This window comes from Pelophylax lessonae (assembly GCF_965119305.1).
Source record: "Pelophylax lessonae genome assembly, chromosome: 6".
In the NCBI taxonomy this organism is placed as follows: domain Eukaryota; kingdom Metazoa; phylum Chordata; class Amphibia; order Anura; family Ranidae; genus Pelophylax; species Pelophylax lessonae.
The window spans coordinates 177,057,908-177,085,184 of NC_138773.1; the positions used below are offsets into that span (position 1 = coordinate 177,057,908).

The 27,277-nt window shown below is 41.7% G+C and overlaps 1 protein-coding gene across 1 annotated transcript in view; it reads right to left on the reverse strand.

Moving 5' to 3' along the window:
• Positions 1 to 27,277, reverse strand: part of TNRC18 (trinucleotide repeat containing 18) — a 399,546-nt gene that overhangs the window by 297,986 nt on the left and 74,283 nt on the right. The window contains exons 5-8 of the mRNA XM_082260849.1: positions 20,952 to 21,048; positions 16,728 to 16,918; positions 9,628 to 9,774; positions 5,031 to 5,383 (exon numbers count right to left, since the gene is read on the reverse strand). Of these exons, the coding sequence (XP_082116975.1) occupies positions 5,031 to 5,383; positions 9,628 to 9,774; positions 16,728 to 16,918; positions 20,952 to 21,048 (788 nt within the window). The remainder of the gene's footprint in view (positions 1 to 5,030; positions 5,384 to 9,627; positions 9,775 to 16,727; positions 16,919 to 20,951; positions 21,049 to 27,277) is intronic.

Here is a 27,277-nt window from a genome sequence, read left to right on the forward strand (position 1 = left end):
GATGGCCAACAAGCAGAACAAGGACTTTGTATTCAGTTTCTGTCACCAGCACAATAGGGAGACATTAGTGTTCTTTTAAAAAAAAAAAAAAAATTGGCAGTTACTTTAACTGACAATTGCGTGGTCGTGCGACACTGTACCCAAATTGAATGTATGTCCTTTTTCCCCCCCCAAAATTAGAGATTTCTTTTGGTGGCATTTGATCACCTCTGCGTTTCTATTTTTTGCGCTATAAACGAAAAAAAAAAAACTATGAAAAATTATTTTTTTAAATTTCTGCTATAAAACACATCCAAGAAAAAAAAATGAGTAAAAAAAAAAATTAAACTTTTATTTATAAATTTAGGCCAATATGTATTCCGCTAAAAATATTTGGTAAAAAAAATCCTAATAAGCGTATATTGATTGCTTTGTGCAAAAAGTTATAGCATCTACAAACTATGTGATATATATTAATGGAATTAATATTTTTATTACTAGTAATGGCGGCAATCAGCGACTTATAGTAGGACTGCGGGGGACAATCGGACACTGACACTTTTGTGGGAACCAGCGACACCAATAGTGTTCAGTGCTAAAAATATGCACTGCCACTGTACTAATGACACTGTCTGGGAAGGGGTTACCATCAGGGGCAAGCAAAGGGTTTACTGTGTGCCTAGGCAATGTTTCATTACAGCATGGGAGGTGCTTTTACTAGCTGAAGACATGGCTCAATGTCCCTGCTTTGCAGAGACACAGGATCCATGCCTTCCCTCCTGCCATTCTGCATCTCTGCAGAAAGATTGACTGGTGGCGGTGGACATTTGCGCCCCCTACCTGGAAGTGTAGAATCACATATACACAGACATATATACATACACACACGTGATCCTGTGCACAGCGGCCACCCAGTAGCAATAAAACTGCTATATTTTGATAAACGAAAAAACCCCAACAAACAATGAGAAACTTCTTTTTTTTTTGTTATAAAGATTTGCAAACCGTTAATATTTCTCTGATATGCACTGATGTGGAGGCACTAATAGGTAGCATTGATTGGCGGCACTGGTGGACAGCACTGTTGGAACTGCACTGATTATCAGTGTAGATGTCCCTTTCACACAAGTTGGTTATTGGCCCAACAGCGTGAGGAAAGGATATGTCAATAATCGGCTTGTGTACATCTTAATTAGCTGCGATTGGGTACAGCTGATCATGTGGTAAAGGGGCGTCGTGTCACAGAACACGCCGCAGCGTGCACAATCAAGGGAGGGCGTCATGACGCCCTCCCTGAACTGGCTGACCCTGCTGTAGCTGTAATTCCACTATAGCGAGGTTGGAAAGTGTTTAAAGTGTATGGAAAAAGGTGCTAGGGACTTCAGAACCAGATGGCTGGCGTGACTCCCTAGGAGGCCTCGAAGGGAGTCGTGCAGAGAGACCCACACACAAGGGTAGAGTCAGAGCATGTTCGTTTATTTCAGGAAATGTCCCGAGCATATATACAATTTGAAACAGAGATTGATTTCGCAATAGGGGTTTGATTTCAGTATGACTCATTCACATACCTTTTTTGCATACTACACGAGTTTGATTATTCCCATAACAAATTTATATTCTCATGTGAAACTATTTCTGCAGAGTCAGACACATCTAAACAAACAAGATGTTATGACTTTGAATCAAGGATAGCTACATGAGAAATAGAGAATATACAGCACAAAAACACCATTACCCTTCAAAAAGGAATTTTTTTTTTTTTTTTTTAAGCTTTACATTCTGTAAACAAACACCTTGTAAAACAACCTATTCAGTTTAAAACAGAAATGAAATGTAAAAAATTTGTGCATAGATATAATAAAGCATTATAAATACCTATCCCCCCCCCTTTATAAATGATCCCATTCCTTTTGTTCTCAAATGCCTAAGAGCCCATTCACACTGAAGCGTCACGACTCTGTACTACTTCGGGGGCGACTTGCACGGACTTCATATAATGAATGTCTATGCAAGTCGCTCTGAGGTCGCCCCGAAGTAGTACAGGACCCTTTTTCTAAGTCGGAGCGACTTGTGTCGCTCCTATTAGAACGGGTCCTGTAGCAGTTAATGGACCGCGAGGGACCCCGACTTGTCAGGCTGACAAGTCGCGGTAGTGTGAATGGAGCGTAAGAGCTGGAGGGAGTAGAAGCAACAGTACAGTGAGCTTCCAAGTGAAAGGCTGTGCATGGGGGGTTGGGTTTACATACTTTAAGTCAACGTGTCAGGACAAGTCTGATAATTGGAGGAGAGCAGGCTGAGTTCCCAGCATAGCTAGTACATGGTACAGCAGGCACATATCAGGAATATGAAATTTTGGGCTTACATACTTTAAGTCAATGTTTTACAACCACAATTAACGGTTTAAAAAATATTTATTTTTTAACATTATTATTGATTTTTGTCTTTTAGAATTAGTAAGAATATTGGACATTTAGAATTTTGTATGGCAAACATTTTTTAATAAAAAAAAAAAAAAGAAAAAAAATGCGGTTTTAAAAAACCATAGCACAACTATTATGGGATGAAAACAATCAGTAACCCCACCATTTCTACAGAAACTGAGCTTTAAAGTAGAAATTCTGGCTAGAACTAAGCTTAAAATGGCTCCCACCCACCTTCTAACTTCTATACTAACTACCCTGTGAAAGGGTAGAGAGCATTGACAATGGAAGGTATTGCCTGGGTGAGGAGGTCACCCAAAGGCTTACTATTGAGATTCTACTGTTGACTGTCCCTTCTCTTCCCTGAAGCCGGTCGCTAGGGAAACCGACCACGTGATTGGACCAGAGCTCCCTGAAAATAGGTAAGTGAAGTATAAGCACCTTCCTTCTACAGGGTAGTTAGTATAGGTGTTGGAAGGGCGTGGACGCTGTTTCAAGCAAAGTTAACTCTAGCCCAGACTTCTACTTTAAAAAAAAAAGATATTGGTTGTGGAATAGGGAGAGGAGCTTCATGCCTTTTAACATTGGGATGGCAGTCATGTGTGGTCAGCAGAGCATCTTGTTTCAATGTTGATTAGGGGTTATTTTGGGGTATTTATAGAATCTGGAATTCCCCCTAATAAGTACCAATAATCAGAAACCTCAAGCATGCAAAACCGTAGAACATAAGCACACAGGTCTTAGTCCATGTTAAGGGGAAGATGGGGGGACGCTTCCTCCTGTGCCTTTGCCCACACGCCACTTCCACCCGGGACACTAAGGACATCGGGACCGCTGTCAGTGCAACCACGGGAACCTGGTGTTTCCGAGGGACCTTCCACCTCCATGAGGGGGTCAGTGGGGGAGATGTGACCCTGAGGCTCCATAAGGAAAGGAAGACCTGGCAGTATAAAAACAGTCTCTTGGTACCTCTAAAGTATCCCCTCAAGGCATCATGGACGCTACGCCTGTTCATATGTCCCAAGCACAGAAAGAGGAAACTAAAGAGAAAGAGGGGGTATCCCCGCGAGGCTTCAGTTTCCAGCATCTCCCAGACTAAGGGAATATGGCCCTGTGATATCATCCGGCTACACAAACATGGCCGCCAACCGGAGACCAGCCAGACTAAGGAAAAATGGCACCCATCAGCTACAAACACTGAAGTATGCTGCCAGAATCTTTCCTGCACCCTCTGCAACGCTGCACCCTCTGCAAGGGGACTCCCCCTGAAGGTAGGACACACATTTATGGGAGACTCTGCTCTACACACTTCACCGGTCTCTATACTGAGACCCCCTGCACTAAACTCACACTGCAAACAGCAGGGCATGCACCTAGGGGTCTCCTACATTTGGAAGCCACCAGACCACAAAGGGCGGGGCACACTATCCCAGGACCCTTACAGAGTGGGGATGGCGGGGGGGGGGGGTCTCTGCTGCATTCTCTGCCCTGGGACCCGCACCAGACTCTAGGTCCAGACGGGGGAATGGGAGTGGGGGAAGCCCAGCTCAGTGAGGGATTTCAGAATGGGAGGAGGGAATCTGCAGGCAGGTTCGACCTTCCCTGGAGGTTACACGCATCCACCCCAAAGAAAACCACCAAAAGGGGAGAGGGGGAACTGTACTTACCCTTCCGTAGTGCAGGTAACGCTTCGGACAGAAATCCTCGCCACCGAAGTAGGGGAGCTGTCGGCCAAGGGACCACTGAGACTCAGACCCAAGCCCGATCGTATGCGACCCTACGAGACATTTAACTCGCGGGCCAGACTCTGTCCGTGAGGCTATGTCACGGCCGCCTTAGCGCGTAGCTGCAGTCTGCATGCGCTCGTTGGCTGGGCTGGGGGACCACTGGATCTAGATTATCCAGCCTGTTTCCCAGCCCGGCAGTTGATTGTAGATCAAGAAAAAACAAAAAAAGAAGTCAGGAAAGAGAAAATTGCTAGGACCAGAGATCTCAAGCGGGAGCCTAGGTCATTACTCCTGACTAGACAGATTAAAACTGATTACCTAGAGCAGAGGGGGGGGGGTTTATATACCAGGTGGGGAGACGGCCCATGGTCGTAGCCAGGTGTTTTTTGTTCTGCCTACTCCTAGAGGAGGCAATATAACCCACTAGTTAGGATTTATGTAGCGCTGTGTCTGTCAATGAACAAAAGAGAAGTGATACCTATAGGGGGCTTTTGAAGCGTCACTTATGAAAAATGTACTGAAGTTTGTTGCCATATTATGGGAGCACACAAATTTAAGGATTGACATGTTGGGTATCTATTTACTCACCGCAACCTTGTCTTAAATTTTACCAAAAATTTGGGTAATTTATTGCGTTTGTATGCCCTGAAATTCACTTTAGTGTGTGTTTTATGGAAATGTTGTGTTTTCTAGACTTTTGCTGTAAAATCTTGTGACATAAAAACAGTGGAACTACCACTATTTTATTCTCTAGGGTTTTTTTTTTCAGAAAATATACAATGTTTGGGGGTTTTACATCATCTTCAGAGCGAAAATGATTTTTTAAACATGTGCATAAAACGCAAAAACAGCTCTGGCAGCGAAAAGGTTAAACAGAAGAAACCACAAAACACTTCAACCTTACCATACAATGTTCATTTCGATGGTACTGTTGAGATTCAAGGTGATTTCTCCTATGCAATTCTTTCAGTTCCCTCTGGGCACTTCTCTGCATTTCAATAATTTCTAGTTGGGAGTTTCTCTGTAAATCCATATTATCTACTTGTTCACTTCTCTGTGATTCCAGAGCCTCTAGTTGAGCACTTCTGTGTAGATCTATAGAGTGAACTGCTTGCTGTTGCAGCAGCATGTATAGTTCATGTTGTCTCATAAGCTGCTGTTGAGAAAATAGCTGTAGATGATGCGCATGCTGCAGTGAGCTATGTGCTGAAGAATACATAGAAGGCCAGAGGGATGATGTTCGATCCAGTATTTCTGCTGAGAAAAAAAAAAAAAAAAAAAAAGATTATAAAAATGTCTAAAAAATATCAATGTTCCAGAATGCAACAAAAAATGCTAATTTAAAAGTAAAGAGATACAAGTAAAGTTCACTTTTTATCATTTACATTCTTCCCTTAGCTAATTAAAGGATGAGTTCACCTGTTTACAAAAAATAATAAATCGAAGGGGTTCAAGCTCCTGTCCTGGTGGTATAGGTGCCCCTCTTTGGTTTGGCTACATATATCAACCCACTTCTATCGGACAGCTGTTGTGGGTGCATGTCGTCCAGGGGTATGCTCCTACATATTTGGTGGGAATGCCTCCAGATCCATAGATCTTGGAACAAAATTGTTGCTCTATACTGCAAGCTTTAGGCGACTACGCTTTTATTTAGAATTTCACTTGGGATTTATTCAATTAACTTTTTATTTCACTTATATGAACTTTTTATTTACCTATATGCGATATGCATTTGTTCATTTATGTAGTGCTGCACTTTATTATATACTTTTATATGACCCCATAGTATCTTGTGACAACCTGTGACTGCACCAGACACAGGAAGGCCCCTGCAACATAAAAAGTTCTTAAGCGTATGTTGAGATGAACTGTGAGACTCCTGGTTTCTTTTCCTACCGCTATGCACTAGAGAGAAATCCTGTGTCGGCGGCTTTTGTCTCCAATATAGCCGTCACCCGGTCTCCGGATGTTGTCATCACGGAGACCAGATATGATGCGGCAGCACATGATGTCATTACGGTGCACATGCATGCTTTACATATTGGGATGCCGGGAACCGCATCTGAAGCCATTTCCCTCCCATACTGCTGTAAGGGAATGGAGCTTTTACATTATACAAATTAGTTTTGGGACACTTCGAAAACCTTCTTTCACTTGGAGAGTCCGTGAAAAAGGTACGTTTTTCAAATGTTTTAAATTAATTCAATATTTAAAATTCAATGAAGTATGCAATTTAAAATTGTTGTATATTGCAGAATTGGTAAAAATCCCTGAAGATTTTGTTTTGCACTTTGAAACGCGTCCGATATGCCCACCACTGGGAAACATCAATGCGGTTTCTACTCTCTATGGAACTGGACAGCAAGTAGTTAGGGAATACCACTTTTTGCACTTTTATCATATATAGACCTCTTATGGACATTTTGTTGCTTGTTTCTCACGCACTAAATCTTTTATGTTTTTTTTTTTTATAAGACTTTAAATGTAAAAAATAAAAAGATATTTTTAATAGAGACATCTTGACTGCCTTTGCAATCCCACACGAGGATAGAATTCTTTGGTTATTTACCAATACATGCCATTGTGCTACATAAAAAAAAAAAAATAAATGATGATTATACATCATCGCAGAGCGTCTCCCGGCGCTCACGTGACTCCTCAGCCCTCTCTCCTCCCCGGCTGTTAGCAAGAGTGCTCGGCCCCACCCGCTAGAGCCGTTAGCCAGGCGGAAAAGAGCCGAGGAGTCATGTACGCACCGGGGGAGACGCTCTGATATAAGGTATATTCAGCATTTTTTTATATAGCACAGGGACACATAGCGTTATATAACAGGGGGGTTAGCATGTTCATAGTATAGTGGGTTAACAACCATTTTAAGGAATGGCTGTGCCTGGGGGGGTTCAGTCTGATCTTTGGAGAACAGGCAGAAAACTGACTATGCTGTGTAGGATTAGCTTCCTTGGCATGGTCGGTTTGAAAGAGGAAAGCAGCTGGATTGGCAGGATCACCAGGGATTGCACACAAAGGAAGTAATGCAAAGAAAATATAATTTTTTGGTTTTAAAGATCGACTTGAAGATCTGTGATTGTATGGTAAATGATGTATCTGTAGTGCAGTTCCATCTGAGTAATTTGAATTGGCGAAAAAATAGAAATGTTTGTATTTTATGCCCTAATCAGCCATTGTGGATCCTATCCAATTAATCTAAAGATTATACAGTTTGGGCATATTCCTTTTTTTTGCCCCTTCAGTTTCCATTTTTTTTTTTTTTTGCTCTTTTGTTACATTCATTTTCCACACCTTCATTTTTTAAATATTTTTTAGTAATTACTTCCCTCCCCAAAAAAATCACTTCTAAATCCCACCCCTTCTGTTCTCACCACTGATAATCTTCATCTGTAATCAGGTCTTATATAAATGACCAGCCCGATTTAAAACTCCTGAAAACTCAAGTATTCCCTGCACTTTCAGATCACTTTGATCTGGCCATACGTGTCTCTGCTTCCACATCTGCCCATCAGCATCTCTCACCCCTGGTCATTTTAAATTCTATACAAACATCAGTCACTTAGACATTATCCTGTAGGAAATTCTGGTAAACTTGGGAATTCATTTACCCCTCATGATGGCAAGTCATCTAAACCGTGATGGACCTAAGCAATCCGATGTTCCCTCCATCATACTTCACTGTTGGGGTGATTTTTTGATGTTGGTAAGCTGTGCCCTTTTTGCACCATACCTAGCGATGGGTATTCTTCCTTAACAATTCAACTTTTGTTTTATCGGTCCACAAAACATTCCCCCATTAGTGTTGCGGTTGGCCAAGGTGCTTTTTGGCAAGTGTCGGGCATGCACTAAATTTTTATTTTTTTGGGGAGAACAGCGGCTTCCTCCGTGGTGTTCTGCCATGGACACCCTGCCTATTCAAAGACTTCGGTATAGTAGACTCATGAACAGGGAGGTTTGCCAGTTCCAGTAATGTCTTTAAGCCTTTAGCTGTTACTCGTCGGTTCTTCTTTACCTCATTTAGGATTCTACATTGTGCCTTGGGAGTTATCTTGACTGGATGACCAGTTCTAGAAAGAGTAGCCACAGTTCAAACACGGCACTACCTGCACAGAGTTTACATGTTCTCCCTGTACCTGCGTAAGTTTCTTCTGGGTACTCCAGTAGGTTAATTGCCCCTAGTATGTGCATGTATGAATGTGAATTGAAGCTCTTAGATTTTGAGGGCAGGGACTGATGTGAATGTACAATATATATGTAAAGTGCTTCATAAATTGATGGTGCTATACAAGTACCTGTAATAAATTTTAAAAAAACTCTTGATCGTATGTCTTCAGAGAGCTCCTTTTTGTGACGCGTGGCTCACATCTTAAAATGTTTGAGTGTCTTATCAATGAAGCTCTAATCCACACCTTAAAACTTATTTCATTAACTGAACTTCGCATGTGCAAACTATTGTCTCCAATTAGCGATCGTTGAAGTGATTTGTCTATGGGTTCACCTTTTTCCACCAGCACTGTGAATGTTAATTGAGTGCGTTCAATAAAGTAAAGACACAATAAGTTAGAGCGGTTTGTGTGCCATCAGCTTAAACACATTGTGTTTCTCTATTGTGCCTTAGATGAGGATCAGTTCACATTTTATGTCAAATTACTGCAGAAAACCAGTTAATTCCAAGGGGTTCACATACCTTTTCTTGCCTCTGTACTTAACCGTTGCTTTAAGCCAGCCATAGATGGTTCAAATCAGCAGGGACCAGCAAAGATTCAAACCATCTATAGGCAGGCTGAATGTACCCAAGTAGATCCATAGATTGACTTGGGTACAAACAGCATGTCGGATTTTCATTATGTGATTACTGCCAGTGGGTATAGCCACTAGCAAAAATCCCTGTTCTCTCGGCAGAGATGGCTCTCTCGTGCACCCCCCCCAATTCCCACCGGGAGAACACAATCACTCCACAGGAAGGATTACCCCATCAACACTAACTGAAAAGAAAGTTGCAGCATCTATGGCCTGCCTTAAAGCCTAGGTTCACACTATTGCTACTGCATGATGATGCTTTTGAAGTTTATACACAAACGTCTGCCAAAAACACACTAAAAAAAGAATCTACATGCATTTTAGGTGCATTTCCATTGAAGGCCGTGGGACAAAAAGAGTGAACGGAGGCTAAATGTTTCCCTGTATACTAGCCCTGATGAAGGGGGGAGACATTTCCCCCAAAACGTGTTGGGTTTTGCTTATCAACTGTGAACGGCTAACTTCAATAAACTTCCTAAATAGAACCTCAAATGCGACAAACCTTTAAAAATAAATGCGCCTCCACACCAGTCCATAAATTTATACACGTAAATGTCAGAAGAGCACGAGTGTGAAAATGGTTTAGCCTGACCATAGTGTATCCAACCACTGTTCTGTGTTTATATTCAAAAGGAGGTCTAAATAACTTCTAGAACGAGATTAAAAAAATATATAGGTTTGTGCAAGCATACCAAAATTTGATATATGTTCAGCAGGAATCACCACAATCTGTCCATTCTGTGGATCCCTGGCAAAGCTGTATGCAGAAGGAAAAGATGCTGGCACCCCAGGAGGAACTGCAGGATTTATTCCTTGATGAAGTGTGGGATGGGCCAAACCTGGTGTGTAAAAGGCAAAACATGAAACACATACATTATTTGCATGGCTGAAATTCTGGCAGCACTTCAAGCTCTGTGACTTTTCAAACATACAGGATTTGTTGAGTCACAAAATTCTGCTGCCATTTTAAGGCCTGTTTTATGGGGGCTTTTTTTTTTCACATTTAGCAAATGTTCTGTTAACTATTTCTCTATTCCTGCTGGTAAGCTTTGTTATTGATAAATGTATCTGCAAGTCTCCTGTTAGTTTGAAAACTCCCATATCCTTGTGCTAACTCAGTGTTTCTCAACTCCGGTCCTCAGGCCAGGTTTGCAAGAAAACTGAAATACATCACAGGTGATATCACTTGCTGCTCAGTGATTGCAGTATTCTAGTCTGCATCTCCCCAAGGTAATACTTAAAATCTGGCCTGTTAGTGTGCCATGAGGACCGGAGTTGAGAAACACTGTGCTAACTGACCCCTCTTTCATAGCCGACACCGCAATGCCCACTGGCAATCACTTTCGTAAAGGTGAGCTGCAAATGAGACAGCATGGATTTCAACATGCATAAACTTCTTCACAACAGTTTATAGGGCTTTTAAACACATTATTTTACCACTATATAGGTCAGGTAACTGCAGGGCTAAATTAGGGTTAAAGAGTATGGACATGCTACATTTTAATTTTTGGTGGGGAATATTCTGCAGAAGACAATATGAACCTGGGTACATGTTACATTAGGCTAGAAGCGATCAATGCCATTACCCTAATTGACTAAAAGCACTAAATTTGTTCTTGCTGGAGAAAAGATGTGTGAGAGGGGTCATGATAGCGAGTTACAAATATCTCAATGGTGATCCCAGCACAGGGAAAAAAAAGCTATTCACTCTGGGGGGGGTTGGGGACACGGGGCAACACAATGAGATTGGAGGCAAAGCGGTTTAACCTTAAGCTGCGCAGGTGGTTTTTTACTGTCAGGGCGGCAAGAATGTGGAACTCTCTTCCACAAGTGGTGGTGTCAGTGGGGAGTATTGATACTTTTAAAAGACTCTCTTGGACGTGCACGTTAAAGAACATAACATACAGGGATATAGAAATAGATTATCGACACTGACACACGTACATCTACACTGGTTGAACTGGATGGACTGTTGTCTTTATTCAACCTTACCTTACTATGTAACTATATTCCCATCACAAACAGAGGAGGTCTGAGGACCGCATATCATACCAAGGGGCCGCATGTGGCCCTCGGACCTCAGGTCAGGCACCAGAGCTATAGTGTGTTAATATACAGGCCCCTGCTACAAATTTGATTGGCTGTCATGCTGATATAGTGGCTTCAATGCATTCTAAGTCACTGATCTGGAATATAGAACAAAAATTCTGACTTTGAAGTCAGACATGCTTGTACCAGGTCAGTCAGTCAGAAAGTACTTAATAATTAATCCCAAAAATAAATCTTAAATAGATTACATACCAATACAGCGCTTGCTTTAAACTCTATATTCTACAGTGGGTACGGAAAGTATTCAGACCCCCTTAAATTTTTCACTCTTTGTTATATTGCAGCCATTTGCTAAAATCATTTAAGTTCATTCTTCTTCCTCATGAATGTACACATAGCACCCCATACTGACAGAAAAACACAGAATTGTTGACATTGTTGCAGATTTATTAAAAAAGAAAAACTGAAATATCACATGGTCCTAAGTATTCAGACCCTTTGCTCAGTATTTAGTAGAAGCCCCCTTTTGATCTAATGCAGCCAAGAGTCTTTTTGGGAAATATGCAACAAGTCTTTCACACCTGGATTTGGGGATTCTCTGCCATTCCTCCTTGCAGATCCTCTCCAGTTCTGTCAGGTTGGATGGTAAACGTTGGTGGACAGCCATTTTTAGGTCTCTCTAGAGATGCTCAATTGGGTTTAAGTCAGGGCTCTGGCTGGGCCATTCAAGAACAGTCACGGAGTTGTTGTGAAGCCACTCCTTCGTTATTTTAGCTGTGTGCTTAGGGTCATTGTCTTGTTGGAAGGTAAACCTTCGGCCCAGTCTGAGGTCCAGAGCACTCTGGAGAAGGTTTTTGTCCAGGATATCCCTGTACTTGGCCGCATTCATCTTTCCCTCGATTGCAACCAGTCGTCCTGTCCCTGCAGCTGAAAAACACCCCCACAGCATGATGCTGCCACCACCATGCTTCACTGTTGGGACTGTATTGGACAGGTGATGAGCAGTGCCTGGTTTTCTCCACACATACCGCTTAGAATTAAGGCCAAAAAGTTCTATTTTGGTCTCATCAGACCAGAGAATCTTCTTTCTCACCATCTTGGAGTCCTTCAGGTGTTTTTTAGCAAACTCCATGCGGGCTTTCATGTGTCTTACACTGAGGAGAGGCTTCCGTCGGGCCACTCTGCCATAAAGCCCCGACTGGTGGAGGGCTGCAGTGATGATTGACTTTCTACAACTTTCTCCCATCTCCTGACTGCATCTCTGGAGCTCAGCCACAGTGATCTTTGGGTTCTTCTTTACCTCTCTCACCAAGGCTCTTCTCCCCCGATAGCTCAGATTGGCCGGACGGCCAGCTCTAGGAAGGGTTCTGGTCGTCCCAAACGTCTTCCATTTGAGGATTATGGAGGCCACTGTGCTCTTAGGAACCTTAAGTGCAGCAGAAATCTTTTTGTAACCTTGGCCAGATCTGTGCCTTGCCACAATTCTGTCTCTGAGCTCTTCAGGCAGTTCCTTTGACCTCATTTGCTCGGACATGCATTGTGATCTGGAAGGTCTTATATAGACAGGTGTGTGGCTTTCCTAATCAAGTCCAATCAGTATAATCAAACACAGCTGGACTCAAATGAAGGTGTAGAACCATTTCAAGGATGATCAGAAGAAATGGAAAGCACCTGAGTTAAATATATGAGTGTCACAGCAAAGGGTCTGAATACTTAGGACCATGTGATATTTCACTTTTTCTTTTTTAATAAATCTGCAACAATGGCAACAATTCTGTGTTTTTCCGTCAATATGGGGAGCTGTGTGTACATTCATGAGGAAGAAGAATGAACTTAAATGATTTTAGCAAATGGCTGCAATATAACAAAGAGTGAAAAATTTAAGGGGGTCTGAATACTTTCCGTACCCACTGTATATCTGGTGTGTATATTGCCAATGAATAATAAATATCAGAGCATCAGGTTATCACAAAACACCAACATAAGTTCCACTAGTTAATTGGTTGTGCAAATCAGTGCAAGGTTGTGCAAATCAGTGCAAGGTGACACAGCATAATTATATAAATACAAAATCAATTCAATAAGTAGAGAGTAAAAAAATTACTAAAAATATATTTAAAAAAATCTCTCTATAAATATATAAATAGCCAAAAATGTCCACAACAAACATGGCTTTGGCCTACAGATGTGAGCACATGGCTTGCTGCCGCCATGTTTGTTTGATGGTGAAATGACCACCAAGGCTGAACTATGACAACACGGTGCTGCGAGGGTCAAATGCTGGGAAATTAGAGATGTTTTGGATCGAGTACCCCGGAGCATAGAGGCATCCCAGGATCCCGGAAGACTACACAGAGGGGAAACATCCTTTAAGCCCAGTGAGCTTTACAAGCCTGAAAGGTTCTGGTGCCATACGGCATACAGAACCCACCTTATCTGGTAAGCGATTTATTTCACCCATTTACAAGGGATATTTCTGCCACGACTAGAGTGTTTACACCTTGGAACTGAGGATTTATCTGCCATTAAGGACATTCTACCTTTATCAATTTGGAGCACAGAAGTCTTTTTTAATATTTTGGATAACCTTTCCTGATATATTTTATTAATTTGGAGCACAGCAGTCACTTTACATATGATGGACTTTTTTATGATTATGTATATATTTCACCCTTATTAATTTGAAGCACAGAAGCCACTTTAAAAACTTTTTGGAAAACCTTCCCTGGTTATGTATATATACATATTTTATTAATTGGAAGCACAGCAGTCACCTTATATATTGCGGACATTTTTGGCTATTTATATATTTATAGAGAGATTTTTTAATATATTTTCAGTGATTTTTTACTCTCTACTTATTGATTTGGTATTTATATAATTATGCTGTGTCACCTTGCACCGATTTGCATAACCTTGCACTGATTTGCACAACCAATTAACTAGTGGAACTTATGTTGATGTTTTGTGATAACCTGATGCTCTGATATTTATTATACATTGGCAATATACACACCAGATATAGAATATAGAATTTAAAGCAAGCGCTGTATTTGATCTTGTTTTTGAGATCATATATATTACAATCACTTCCCATACATACAGCGGCTGCTAAGTTCACTTTCTTCAGCCAGAGTTTATTTATTCATTTTTAGTAAATATACCCACTATTTCTGAAACTCCTTGGCGCGTGGAATATACCGTATATACTCGAGTATAAGCCGACCCGAGTATAAGCCGAGACCCCTACTTTTACCACAAAAAGATGGGAAAAATCATTGACTCGAGTATAAGCCTAGGGTGAGAATGCAGGGCGGCGGGCATGGTGCAGGAGAATGCAGGGTGACTGGCATGGTGCAGGAGAATGCAGGGTACTGGCATGGTGCAGGAGAATGCAGGGTACTGGCATGGTGCAGGAGAATGCAGGGTACTGGCATGGTGCAGGAGAATGCAGGGTACTGGCATGGTGCAGGAGAATGCAGGGTGACTGGCATGGTGCAGGAGAATGCAGGGTGACTGGCATGGTGCAGGAGAATGCAGGGTGACTGGCATAGTGCAGGAGAATGCAGGGTGACTGGCATGGTGCAGGAGAATGCAGGGTGACTGGCATGGTGCAGGAGATTGCAGGGTGACTGGCATGGTGCAGGAGATTGCAGGGTACTGGCATGGTGCAGGAGATTGCAGGGTACTGGCATGGTGCAGGAGATTGCAGGGTACTGGCATGGTGCAGGAGATTGCAGGGTACTGGCATGGTACTAGAGGATCCGGGGTTGTGGGCATACTACAGGAGATGCAGTGCTGTGGACATGGTACATGTGGACCATGCCCGCAGCACTGCATCCCTCGTAGTGTGCCCGCAGCCCATGGCAGGTAGTGAAGCTGTTTCACTTACCTGTTCCAGAGGCGCCTTCATTTTAAAAATGGCGCCGCCCGGCGCCGACACGTCATTGCGCACGCGCCGCCGCCGCTCGTATACTTTCGGCTATTCCCGGCCTCTCCCGAGCGGCGCCGGGAATAGCCGAAATTACACGAGCGGCGGCGGCGCGTGCGCGATAACATGTATGCGACGGGCGGCGCCATTTTTAAACCTTAAACCCGTCGGAGAGGACATTTTTTTCCTTGACTCGAGTATAAGCCGAGGGGGACGTTTTCAGCACAAAAAAATGTGCTGAAAAACTCGGCTTATACTCGAGTATATACGGTACTTTGTATATCATTTTTCCAGATTACATACCAGCCCTGACATGCGAGGCTGCATTATTTTCTTCCCTTTATTTCAACAGGTGATCCTGTCAGAAACAAGTCTCCTGTCCTAGGATGACAAGCACTTTCAACCTAGGACAGGAAAAAGTGGACAATATTTCTGGCAGAATCATCAACAAGGTTTATTCTTCTTTCTTTTAGAGTTAAACAATTCTTAAAATGAGGAGGCAAGACAGTCACTGTGGTTTAAAATCAAACATGAGACGGGGGGGTTTGCTTTTGTGCTAGCTTACCAAAATTAACAGGTATTATGCCTCTATAGCACTCAATCTCTAGTGTCTAATTTCAGATCAAGTACTAACTAGACCTCAACTACCAAAGGTACCAATAGACAGATGAATGTCACCCAATCTGGTTGACTACAGCTGAACTGGGAATTTATATGTCTCTTACCCTTCAGTTCTCAGTCACTGCCCTCCTCGCTGTCACCCCACCTTAGTGCCAGTCATTCGTGCATAACTATCTACGGATTCAGTTGCTGGGACCAGCAGATGCCTATCATTTGCTGTACAAGAGCGTCGGTCTTCGCATGTAGGGAAATTGCTGGCCAGCCTCCTTATCTACATTATGCAGTGGAACAGTTTTTTTCTTAAAGAAAATTAGGCAGTAGGGGGAAAGCAAAACACAAGGAGGAAGTAGAGGGAATTCGCCATTAGTGTACAGGTGGAATGACTAGCCGAACTGCTCTAATTTAAGGTTTGCTTTTCTAAAGGAGCTGTTTCTTTAGCAGAAGAATAGCAGAGTAAGGAAAGCCAGTCTGAAGATTTTGAATCTGAACATAAAAAATATAGATCTAAAAAGTATACTTTTGAATATAACAGAAATGAAAAATATTTTTTACTGTTACTTATATTGCACACCACGTGTCTTCTGCTAGTTGCTCCAGTGTAGACCCTGCTCAGTGCTCACCCTTCCTGTTTCCTCAATGCTGCATACCAAATGGGACGTCTGGCACCATGTGGCACCCTTTACCTCCCCTCTAAAAAATAAATTGCAGTGGATAGTTTTTTTACAGAGTGATAGAGCATTTTGGTTTGCAGTTACGGGGAGGCCACATTCATTCAAATGGGTCAGGATAGGCAGTGCTACCATTTGCCAAATGGGATATGCTGTATCATTTTTTTTTTTGTATTTACCCCCACTACTACACCCTCCAGCTACCATTGCATAATTCAGGTAGGTGGTAAAAACATGCATCACCGCTTCTTATGGTCTCCCGACCAGCCGTGTAAATGAGGCCTTGGTGCTGCAAAAAGGAAAACCTGACTCACACTCAGAGCTTGTGCCCAAGCTTTTCCTAGCAAATAACCAAAACTGAATGTCTTCAGGTTTCCAGAATACTTTAGATAACAAAAGCGGTGTGAACCATCACCAAACTTTTTTACACTTAAGTTACGCTATCATGCATAATTACAAATATAATCAATAAAAGGTAAATTTACTGAAAGACCCTAAAAATGAATTTTCTGTAATAACTCACCATAGGGATTGTCAGCATGCCACATACAAGGCAATACTCCACTAGAAAGCCATGGATGAGTTGTCAAGTGTGAGGTAGAATCAGAAGTCCAAGGTCCTGAAAGTGCTGGACCACCTGTTACCATCAGATTAGAGCTCAGACCAATGGCTGCTGGATGCATTGGGGAGATGTCTGATAGATCTTTGTTTTCTCTGCAATAGAATTCACCAGATAGGGCATCAGCAATTTTAACATTATCATTGCAATTCCTACTGCTATCCTGGGAATAGAGGCTGTTGTAAGCTCTTTATTGCTACAAAACCCCTTAAGGTTTTCCTCAGAAAAGTCATAAAAAGGTCTTTACCACAGTTTGCAATAAAAAGATTTATTGTGAAGTCCAAGGATTCCAAGAATGGAAAGGGTTAAAATACTGCTGACAGACAATGTAAAACATGAAGCTCAGGGGCGTATCATGAAATCAGTGAGCCCAAGTGCAAGATAAAAAGCCCTAGGCATTGACAAAAAAAAGTGAAATGTGGGCGTGGCTTAACCAATTTCGTTTCGGAAAGTTTAGCCCACTTCATGACCAGGCCATTTTTTGCGATGTGGCACTGCGGTACACAAAATTATTGCCCCCCCCCAAATTATAGCTTTCTTTTAGTGGAATTTGATATACTCTGTGGTTTTTATTTTTTTGTGCTATAAACAAAAAAAGACTGACAATTTTTAAAAAAAAATATATTTTTTACTTTCTGCTGTAAAACGCATCCAATAAAAAAACATTTAAAAAATCTAATTTCTTCATCAGTTTAGGCAAATATGTATTCGGCTACACGTTTTGGTAAAAAAAAAAATATCCTAAGTGTATATTGGTTTGCGCAAAAGTTATAGTATTCACAAACTATGGGATGTTTTAATGGAATTTTATTTTTACTAGTTATGGCGGCGATCAGCGACTTATAGCGGGACTGCAACACTGCGGCAGACAAATTGGACTCCAAGTGACATGCTGGTAGGTTAATTGGATCCGGTCTAAAATTGGCACTATTTGTATGTATGAATGTGAGTTAGGGACCTTAGACTGTAAACTCCTTGAGGGTAGGGACTGATGTGAATGAAAAATGTATATGTAAAGCGCTTCGAAAATTGACAGCGCTATACAAGTACCTGAAATAAAAAACTAAAAACTAAAATAAAGTGACGCTTTTTGGGGACCAGTGACACCAATACAGTGATCAGTGCTAAAAAAATATACAATGTCACTGTACTAATGACACTGGCAGGGAAGGGGTTAATAGGGGTGATCAAGGGGTTAAAGGTGTCCATAGGGAGTGTTTTCTAACTGTGTGGGGGCTGCTTTAACTGTGGGAAGACAGATCCATGTTCCTGTTTAGCAGAAACACAGGATCTCAATCTTCCCCATGTCACAGAACGGCATTATGCCTTGTTTACATAGGCAGACTGCCACTCTGCCTCTGTCAGGAATGATCGGCAGGTCCATGTACCTGTACGTGATTTCACGCAGAAGAGCAGCCACCCCGCAGTATATGTACGTGAGGCGGTCAGCAAGATGTTAAATTGTGCAAAATATTGGGCATGGCTTAAAGGGGATGTGGTTTAAAAGAGTCCGAGATGACTTACATTGTGCAGAATTCGGTCATGTTAAATAGGGTATGTAGAGCAGAGTGTACGGCGGTGGGTAGTATGTGCAGGAGAGTGGTGTGGAGTGTACTGCAGTGGGTAGTATGTGCAGGAGAGTGGTGCGGAGTGTATGGAGGTGGGTAGTATGTGCAGGAGAGTGGTGTGGAGTGTACTGCAGTGGGTAGTATGTGCAGGAGAGTGGTGCGGAGTGTATGGAGGTGGGTAGTTATGTGCAGGAGAGTGGTGCAGAGTGTATGGAGGTAGGTAGTATGTGCAGTAGAGAAGTGTGGAGTGCACAGCGGTGCGTAGTATGTTCAGGATGGTGTCAGATGGGCAGTGGACAGTGTCAGCAGCTCTCCATTTTGATGATTTTATTTGTTTTATTCATTATTTTTTCAACTTATTTTTTTATTTTTTCAACATGCTTTTTGGGGGCTAGTGGACGGTGTCAGTAGAGCAATGAACAATGTCAGAATTTTGTAATAATATTTTTCTCACAATGATTGGCGGGGGCTGGGAAAGATAACAGTGTCAGTAGTTTTTTGTTTTTATTTAGTTCAGTTCTTTACAATTTATTTTTTTTAATATTTTTATTTTTCACAGTGCTTCTAGGGAAGGAGGGTGGTATGGGGCAGTGGGCGGTGTCAGTGGGGCCGTGGATGATGTCACTAGTTTATTTTTTATGCATTTCCTTTTTTATCAATTCAATTTTATTATTCTCACAAACCTTTTTTTGGGGGTGTTTTTTTTATTACAATTTAATTTTTATCATTTATTGCATTTTTTTTTTATCAGCCCTGTTGGTGGGCTTTGGTGAGATATCAGGGAGATTCCCCAGTCCCTTTCACAGCAGCCTCAGAGCTGAAAATTAGTCAAGGGAAGATAGAGGCTCCTTATCCTTCATAAACTAAAGCAGAGTCAACAGTTTTCTCTGCTCAGTTATCAGAGGACACAGGAGCGATCGTTTGTTCAATTTGTGCAGCTGGTGTAGTCAGGCAGCGAGCTGGATGTGACGTCACCAACACAGAGCGATGTTGGACCGACTCACCACAACGAGGCTTGGGTTTATTTTAAAATGTAGGTTTAGTCATTTATTATTATCTGCCTTATTAAAAAATAGTAATTTGTACAGAAGATAATGTTCTGGTGCTTGGTGCTGCGAGAGCCAAAAGGATGTTTTGTGCCTTTTAGACCTTATTTTCATTCCCCCCTATAGCTCCTTTTTAAACTTTCCAAGTCACACAATTTGATAAAGGGCCATGCCCAAAACACATGGTCATGACTACAGCCTGCTGTAAGCTTTCCATCTGCGTTCCATCCTAAGCCTCGTTGTGGTGAGTTGGTCCGACATCGCTCTCTGTTGGTGATGTCACACCCAGCGCACTGCCCGACTACACCAGCTGCACCATCTGGCAATTTGGCATTCCCTCTCCGGTCTACTGGGGGCCTGTCCACATCACTGACCCTTATGGGTTCAACTAGTGGTCTGTTATTCCTTCCATTGGGTGTATGCCCATGCGACATCGGCAACATATACACCCTTTGATCGCCCCTAGCACCAGCCTTGGCACCAACCGTGGCATAGACATTTTTATGACTTTTCTGAGGTATAGCCATCAACCTCCAGCACTGGATTAAGAGGCATCTTTTGTGGTTTGTTCTTTTGTACAACACAATGGTGTTTTTGGTTCCCCTCTAGCTGCAGAGGGCTAACATTCATTGCACAGGCTGCCATATGTAGGTTCTCAGAACAGCACCTGTACTTTTTAGGAGTTTTTTTTCTGGCTGGCTTCTGTTATCGCCAATATATTCCACAGGTATGTTATACCAGAGGTGAGGCATGGTTTTAATATCAGTATAGCATAGGGTGCAATGGTGCAGGGTGACTGAATAGTACGTTTTTTTTCTCCCAAAAAGATAAAAAAAAGGAATGGCGGCAGCAGCACTCGAGAGCCGATTGAAAAATCGCCTGGGGTGCCAAAAATCGCAGGATCCCTGGACAGGTAAGTGCCCTAATATTAAAAGTCAGCAGCTACAGTATTTGGCTGACAGCTTACTCCGGTATGGTATGACAGTGAACGGTCGGCCAAATAAGGTAAAATTGATTTATACACAGATTCAGTATTACCATCTAGGGACTGCTAGAAAGCTGTGACATGAGAATGGGTGCAATAAAGAACCTACAGCAGCCTCTAATCAGTACTGTTAGATTGGATTTGAATACCAAAGCTTAGAACAGGTATGCTGATTACATGTAAAGAAATAAGCAGTTTTCAGAAACCATGGTGATGAGGAAAGCTAGAAAAACAAAAGGAAACTGATGACAGAGTTCCACAGTAATGCCAAATATTGGAATATCACTTGCAACAACTGGGAACTACTGGACTAAATAGGGACTAGTAGGCGATTATGAACCCTTCAAGAAGCTTTCATTACCACGCAAAGATGTTTTATTATGTTTATTATTTACTTATTTGCCTGTCAGAAAAGTAGAGTGAGTGCTGGTGGTACCACAATGTGAGAAAATAGACTGAAAATAGACTGAGGTCGCAATGTCCTGTTTGATGCGACAATCTTTGTATGATCAGCCTTACACATGCTTACCGAAGCAATGCAGCACGTTCCCTGTCCATTCTTTCTATTAAAACTCTTTCATTGCAGTTTCTAATTTGCTCATCCCCATTCTCATCATTTGTATGTCCTAAAGAAAAGAAAAACGACCAATGAAAGTTAACAAAACAAAGAAAACACAACTAGCTAAGTCAGATCTCAGTCTGTTCCAGAAAATACAACATAAGTGAGAAAAGGCATGTTTTTTATTGCCAGTCATTCACAGTGAGATCTGCCAAACTATGTCACCCAAAGTTTTCAGCCTAGAACATATTTGACTGGTACTGTGGTAACTGCACATCTTTGTTATTTGCACTATATCACTAGTCATAATAGATAATGACAGATTACATAACAGATAATGACAGCTGAAAGACCACACAGGATGTTGTGCACGTTCACCAATTAAAGCGATTGTAAAGTCTAATTTTTTTCCCTATAAAAATAACAAACATGTTATACTTACATTCTCTATGCAGTGGTTTTGCACAGAGCAGCCTGGATCCTCCTCTTCTGTGACCCTGGCCTCTCCCTCCTGTTAAGTACCCCCCCAGCAAGCAGCTTGCTATGGGGGCACCCGAGCCAAGTCACAGCTCCCTGTGTCCATTCAGACACGGAGCCCCGGGCTAAAATTTGACAGGAGGCAATGTAATAAATTATAAAAGTAGCTGCAATAAAAATTTGTTTTTTGCATTTCCAAGACATACATCTAAAGATAATTTCAAGAATCCAATTACATTTATTTTTTGTTTCACCATATAACATTATTACACCTATTTCTACTTATTTTCTAAACTAACATATTTTTCTTTTCCCCCTGTTATTCTGGTATTCTAACAAATTTCTAGAGGAAAATTTCTTGAAAAACCTTACCCCTCACATAAACCTGGTCATTGAAGTGTTATTATTGTATTAACCAGGTCTAGCAGCCTTAAAAATGTTCAATAAGGGAATTTACAAGAAAACAATGAGGAGGATTTACTGGAGCACCTGAGCATGGCAATAAGATCTATCTTTCATTTTTAAAGCTTAACAAGATGAAGCTAGAATCATATTGGTTACTATGCATATCTGCTCCAGTCCAGTTTTAGTAAATATTCCCAATATTGTAACTGTTTACTTGTAAACCTGTTCATGTTAACTATACTCACCTAGAATCCAGTGACGATCTGGAGCTCCTTGCCAGGCGGCTGGCTTCAGAGTCCCGATCATCGCACGCTGTCATTGGCCAGGTGGGGAGGACGTCAGATTCGGCATTGCGGAATTTGTGCAGTGAACTGCGCTTGTGCATCTTACGATACAGGGGTCGACAGGCAGGTAAGGTGCTTTAATGCAAGATAGACAAAGCATGTCTCTTCTGCATTAAAAAGCCTGCCTGTCCACCAATTTTTAAAACTCAGCTTAAAATTATATTTAAAAGAAGAACTCCACTTTCTGTGTAAGTGCTGTGGTGGCTTTATACCTTTGGCAAAGGTTGTGTTCATTTTTCCCCCAGTCCGTTTTCTCTGCAAAAATTTAGGTGCATTATTTGAATCACAGGCTTCCTTGCCCGTGACATAAGTTTTGTAAGACTGGTAGCCAATATGCCCTGTATACGTGTATTGTGTATAAGTACACAAGCTCATTTAGAAAAACAAGACAAAATACAAGAAATACATGCCTAATTTACCTGCCCATATTCCTCCCCATTCATGCACTTACTTCTCATGCTACAGCTATGCATGAGGGGAAACTGTAGTTTTTCATAGATGTAGAGTGCGAAGGCAGGATGTGACGTGTCCCTGGATTTAGACCCCCTCCAGTCGAGAGAAGCTGCTATTTTTTAAATTGGAGTAATGAAATCACAAATTTTGATTTCTAAATTTCTCCTAAACAGTGAGGCTGTAATTTACACACATACACGTTTACGTGAATAGAAAAAATGAATATATTACAACATTGGCATTGAATTTTACTTATCTATTTGCTTATGCACCTTACTTTCCGTCAAAAAGATCCTGCGTATAAGCAAACATCATTAAATTATTATTTTCATGTGCAACGGACCTCAAAGTGAAACTTCTGCTTATCCTCTCCCCTCCTCTGCCATTATTGAGTTGTACCTCCCCCCCCTCCCCCCTCTCCCGCTGCAGGACCAGTCAGAAAGTACAGCTTATCCCACAGAGCACAGTCAACATCCCACGGTCAAGTTGGTGGCACCTCGGTCCCGAAGACCAGCTCGGGTATTAAATCCAAAAACGGATTACATTTCAGCTTACTGATCCTTCGATGTGATGGCTGCATCATGGGTTTTTTTTTAGGCTTTATTCCCCTCGGTTTGCACTTGGTGATCGGACGAGTAACACTTCCTGTATTATGCCCCCCACCTTGGATGAATGAGCAAAGGGGCACCTTTGGACAACAGTAATGTCAGTCGGGAGGGAGTTTTAGATGTACTAGCAGATTAAAATAAAACAAATTGAAGTCAAACTCCAGCTAAAACTTTAAAAAGTTCTCTTTTTGGGATAAAATCATGTTAAATGAACTGTAGTGCGTTTCTGCAAAAAGCACACAGGTGTGAACCAGGCCTAAGACGTTTAGTAGCAGCAGCATGCTTTTTTATCTATCCCCTCTCATAAAGGGGTTAAAAAAACTAAAATTAGCCCTTTATAGTACAAAAAGAGAAGTTAATCACTACTATAAAGGGGTTAATTGATACTGTGAAACATTTTATAAACTATTGATAACTAACTTTTTTTTTTTTGTTTGGTTTAATATTTTTACACGTTTCACATTGAAGCGCAAAATTAAAAAAATGTTTTTTGTAAATAACTTTTCAGTGCTTTGCACCATTGCTGACAGCTGAAGTGTAAACACAAAAGTTGTGGTAAGTGTCGGTAATCGGTGAGGACTAAAAAAATAAATAAATAAAATAAAGTCCCTAATATAACTTAATGGTAATTTTTTTTTTTTTTTTTATTTATTTACACATTACATTTCATTACAGTTGACTGAAGTAGAGATTATTAGGTCTTATTTTATTGCAGTCTTGTTTGATAACCCAATTTTCAGGGGTTGTAAATCTTTCAAATAAAAAAAAGAAGTTCTTCATAATCTTTATTCTAAGCAAAAAAAATTGTGATTCTCATTTTTCCCAGAATCGTGCAGCTCTAGTTATTAGGTAGTATGCATATGGATGATTTTTGGAAAATAAGAATAGAATACACATTTGTTTGGTAAGGTTTAAAAGATGATGGTAAGCCAAGTAAACAGATACCAAACATGTCATGCTTTAAAATTGCGCACGCTCGTGGAATGTCGCCAAACTATGGTACTTAAAAAAATCTCCATAGGCGCCACTTTACAAGCCTTTAAAGATTACCAGTTTAGAGTTACACAGAAGATTTTGTGCTAGAATAATTGCTCTCATTATAACATGGCAATACCTCGCAAATGTGGTGCGAACACTGTTTACATATGCAGGGGCAACCTACATATGTGTTCCCTTTGGGCATGAAAACAGGGTGCTTTAAAAAAAAAAAAAAAAAAAAAAACATTTTATTTAAATAATTTTTTTACATTTCTAAATCTCTTATCACTATCAGAAGTGATGAACAAAATCTGTTTAATAGCATGGGCAGTGACAGGTCCTTTTTATGGAGAGCTCTAAAGTGTTATTAGACACCAGATTTCTCCTCGGCCCTCCAACGCATCTGATCAAACTAAGATCAGTTTGATCAGATGCTTGTTTAAACTGGTAACAGCTTGTTTACATGAGACCGAAAGCAAAAGTGGCAACATCCTCGTCGCTTCCAGTTTTCTGACATCACACAGTGGAAAAGAACATCATTAGTTCCTCTCACTGTGTCCCAGGAACTGTATTCCGCTGGTCACATACTTACCGGGCTCCCCAATTGCACTAGAGAGCCCAGTAAAGGCGGGAGGGGGGTGAGATCCCCTTCTGGCACCTGTAAAAGCAATCCAGTGGCTTCTTCACTACTAGGATTACTCTTACATTGAAGGGAATCGACAGCCCAAAAAAAAAAAAATATCTTGATCATCGCTGCAGCCATGACCTAGATATCAACCTTCCCATCTATTGACATACCAATACGTTGCTGGGTGGAAAGTGGTTAAGCAGCTGTACAATATTCTTGCTCCATGCCTAACAGGTATAATATTTTGAAGCAAGATTTACTGATACCAAAATGACTAAAAATTATCTTGGCCACAGAAGGTTCCATATCTATCAACTCTTATCTATACTTCGCTAGCTAGATTATTATAATCATTGCTAGTTTTTCTTGCACAGTTCATATTTCACATTTTCGGTCATCAATTTGCGTGTATACGCCACGCCTGCATTAACTCACATATGGAGAACACCATATACCTGTGTAAAGCCATTTATTACTACGATTGTCTATATGATACAGCTCTGTCTTCCAAGCATATGCAGCAATGAGCTCAGTGATGCAGTGACAGGAGGAAGTTGACTGGCACATGCCCAGGGATTCAAACCAGAAGCACACTTTCTCCATTGAAGTTGGGAATTTGTTTTTAACAGATGCAACATCCTTGCTACAGGACAAAACATGCTGCAAAGAGCAGGGACTTGAACTGTGCAGGCAGTACATGAAATCCAGAGTCAGATCTGATTTTGCAGCAGCCTACCCAGTAAAGGAAGTCACAGCTGTTAAAGTGGTTGTAAACATCAGACATGACATATGAACAAAGCATATCCCTCTTTAGCTCTTTAGTGAGTACTTGTCTCAACTAAAAGCACTAAGTGCCATTTCTGTCTGCTACTCCATTCATCTGCAGTTACCCTGAGTCACTTCTGACAAGTTTTCCTGACACCAAGAGAAAAAAAAAAGGTGACGGAAGAGAGCTCCAGCTGATTGACAGCCTCAGCTCTGTTCCTGTGTGCTGTGTGAAGGGGGTGTCTCTCTCCCCTCCAATCAGCTCTCAGATCTCTTCTCACTGAGTTCTGCAAAGTGTAATTTCAGCTGTCCATCCCCTTTTTTCTAACGGCTCAGAAAGGATGTTGAAATTTTGCAATTTGAACAGATGTGAGGAAGAGACGACTGCAAATAAACAGGTACAACTTATGTAGGAGAATGTTTGATCTCTATGTATCACCTGAGGCCAGTCACGTCACTGGATAGATGTAAGAGTTTACAACCACTTTAAGTTAGCTACTACTCTTTCCTCCCCCCCCCCCCCAAAGCTAAACACAGGCTCTTTCTGGAGTTTCTTTTTAATTATTTGAGCCCCCAGGCCTTTTTCCCCCCAAAATTCCCTCGAGTCCCAAGAGCATTTTTTTCCATTTTGGCGATGACTCTGTTCGGCACATTACATCTTTTTGGTTCTGTGGTCTACCCTAAAGTACAGATATAGATTTAAAAATTGCTATTTTGGAATCCATTTGTATTTCCTTGGTTTTCATTGAGAATACATTTCCCGAACACGTTTATGTAATTTGCACATGCCCATAAATTAAAGCGGTAATAAACCCAAAAGCAAAAATGTATCATATTGCAGCTAACTAATCAGATAGGATGGCTGCATCGGTTTTCTTTTCTTTGGCTTTTTCCATCTGTTTTCACCTGGTGATCTGTCCAGTAATACTCCTCCTGTATTAGTGAGACCACCCTGGAAGACAGAGTACAGGGGGCACAGCAGACAGCAGCATTGTCAGTCTGTGGGGAGGGTAATGTTAAATGTATTAGCAGATTTAGAACCACTAAAACAATTGAAGCCCAACTCCAGCTCACACTTTAGGCTCCATGCACACAGGGCGTCATAAAAACGTGCTCCAAAGCTGTTTACATAACGCCGGGAAACAGCAGCTGTAAAAACGTGCTTTCAGTAGCTTTTTCTACTAGCGTTATTGCACGTTTGGCCACAGTAGCTGTTAGCAGCGTTTTTTCTGCCTCCATTCAAAATCAATGGTTCCCTATGGGAGCCTATTGATTTGAATGGAAGTCACAGATCCGACTTGCGGTGCGACCTGCACTGTGAGAATCTTGAGGGGGAACTCCACGCCAAAATGGGGAAAAAAACGGCGTGGGGTTCCCCCCCAGGTTCCAAACCAGGCCCTTCGGGTCTGGTATGGAATTTGAGGGTAGCCCCGCGCCGAAAAAACGGCGTGGGGTCCCCCCCAAATCCCATACCAGACCCTTATCCGAGCATGCAGTCCGGCATGCCAGGAAAGGGGAGGGGACGAGCGAGCAGCCCCACCCCCCCTGGATCATACTAGGCCACACGCCCTCAACATGGGGGGGGGGGGTGTGGGTGCTTTGGGGCAGGGGGGGCTCTGCACCCCGCACCTCAAAGCA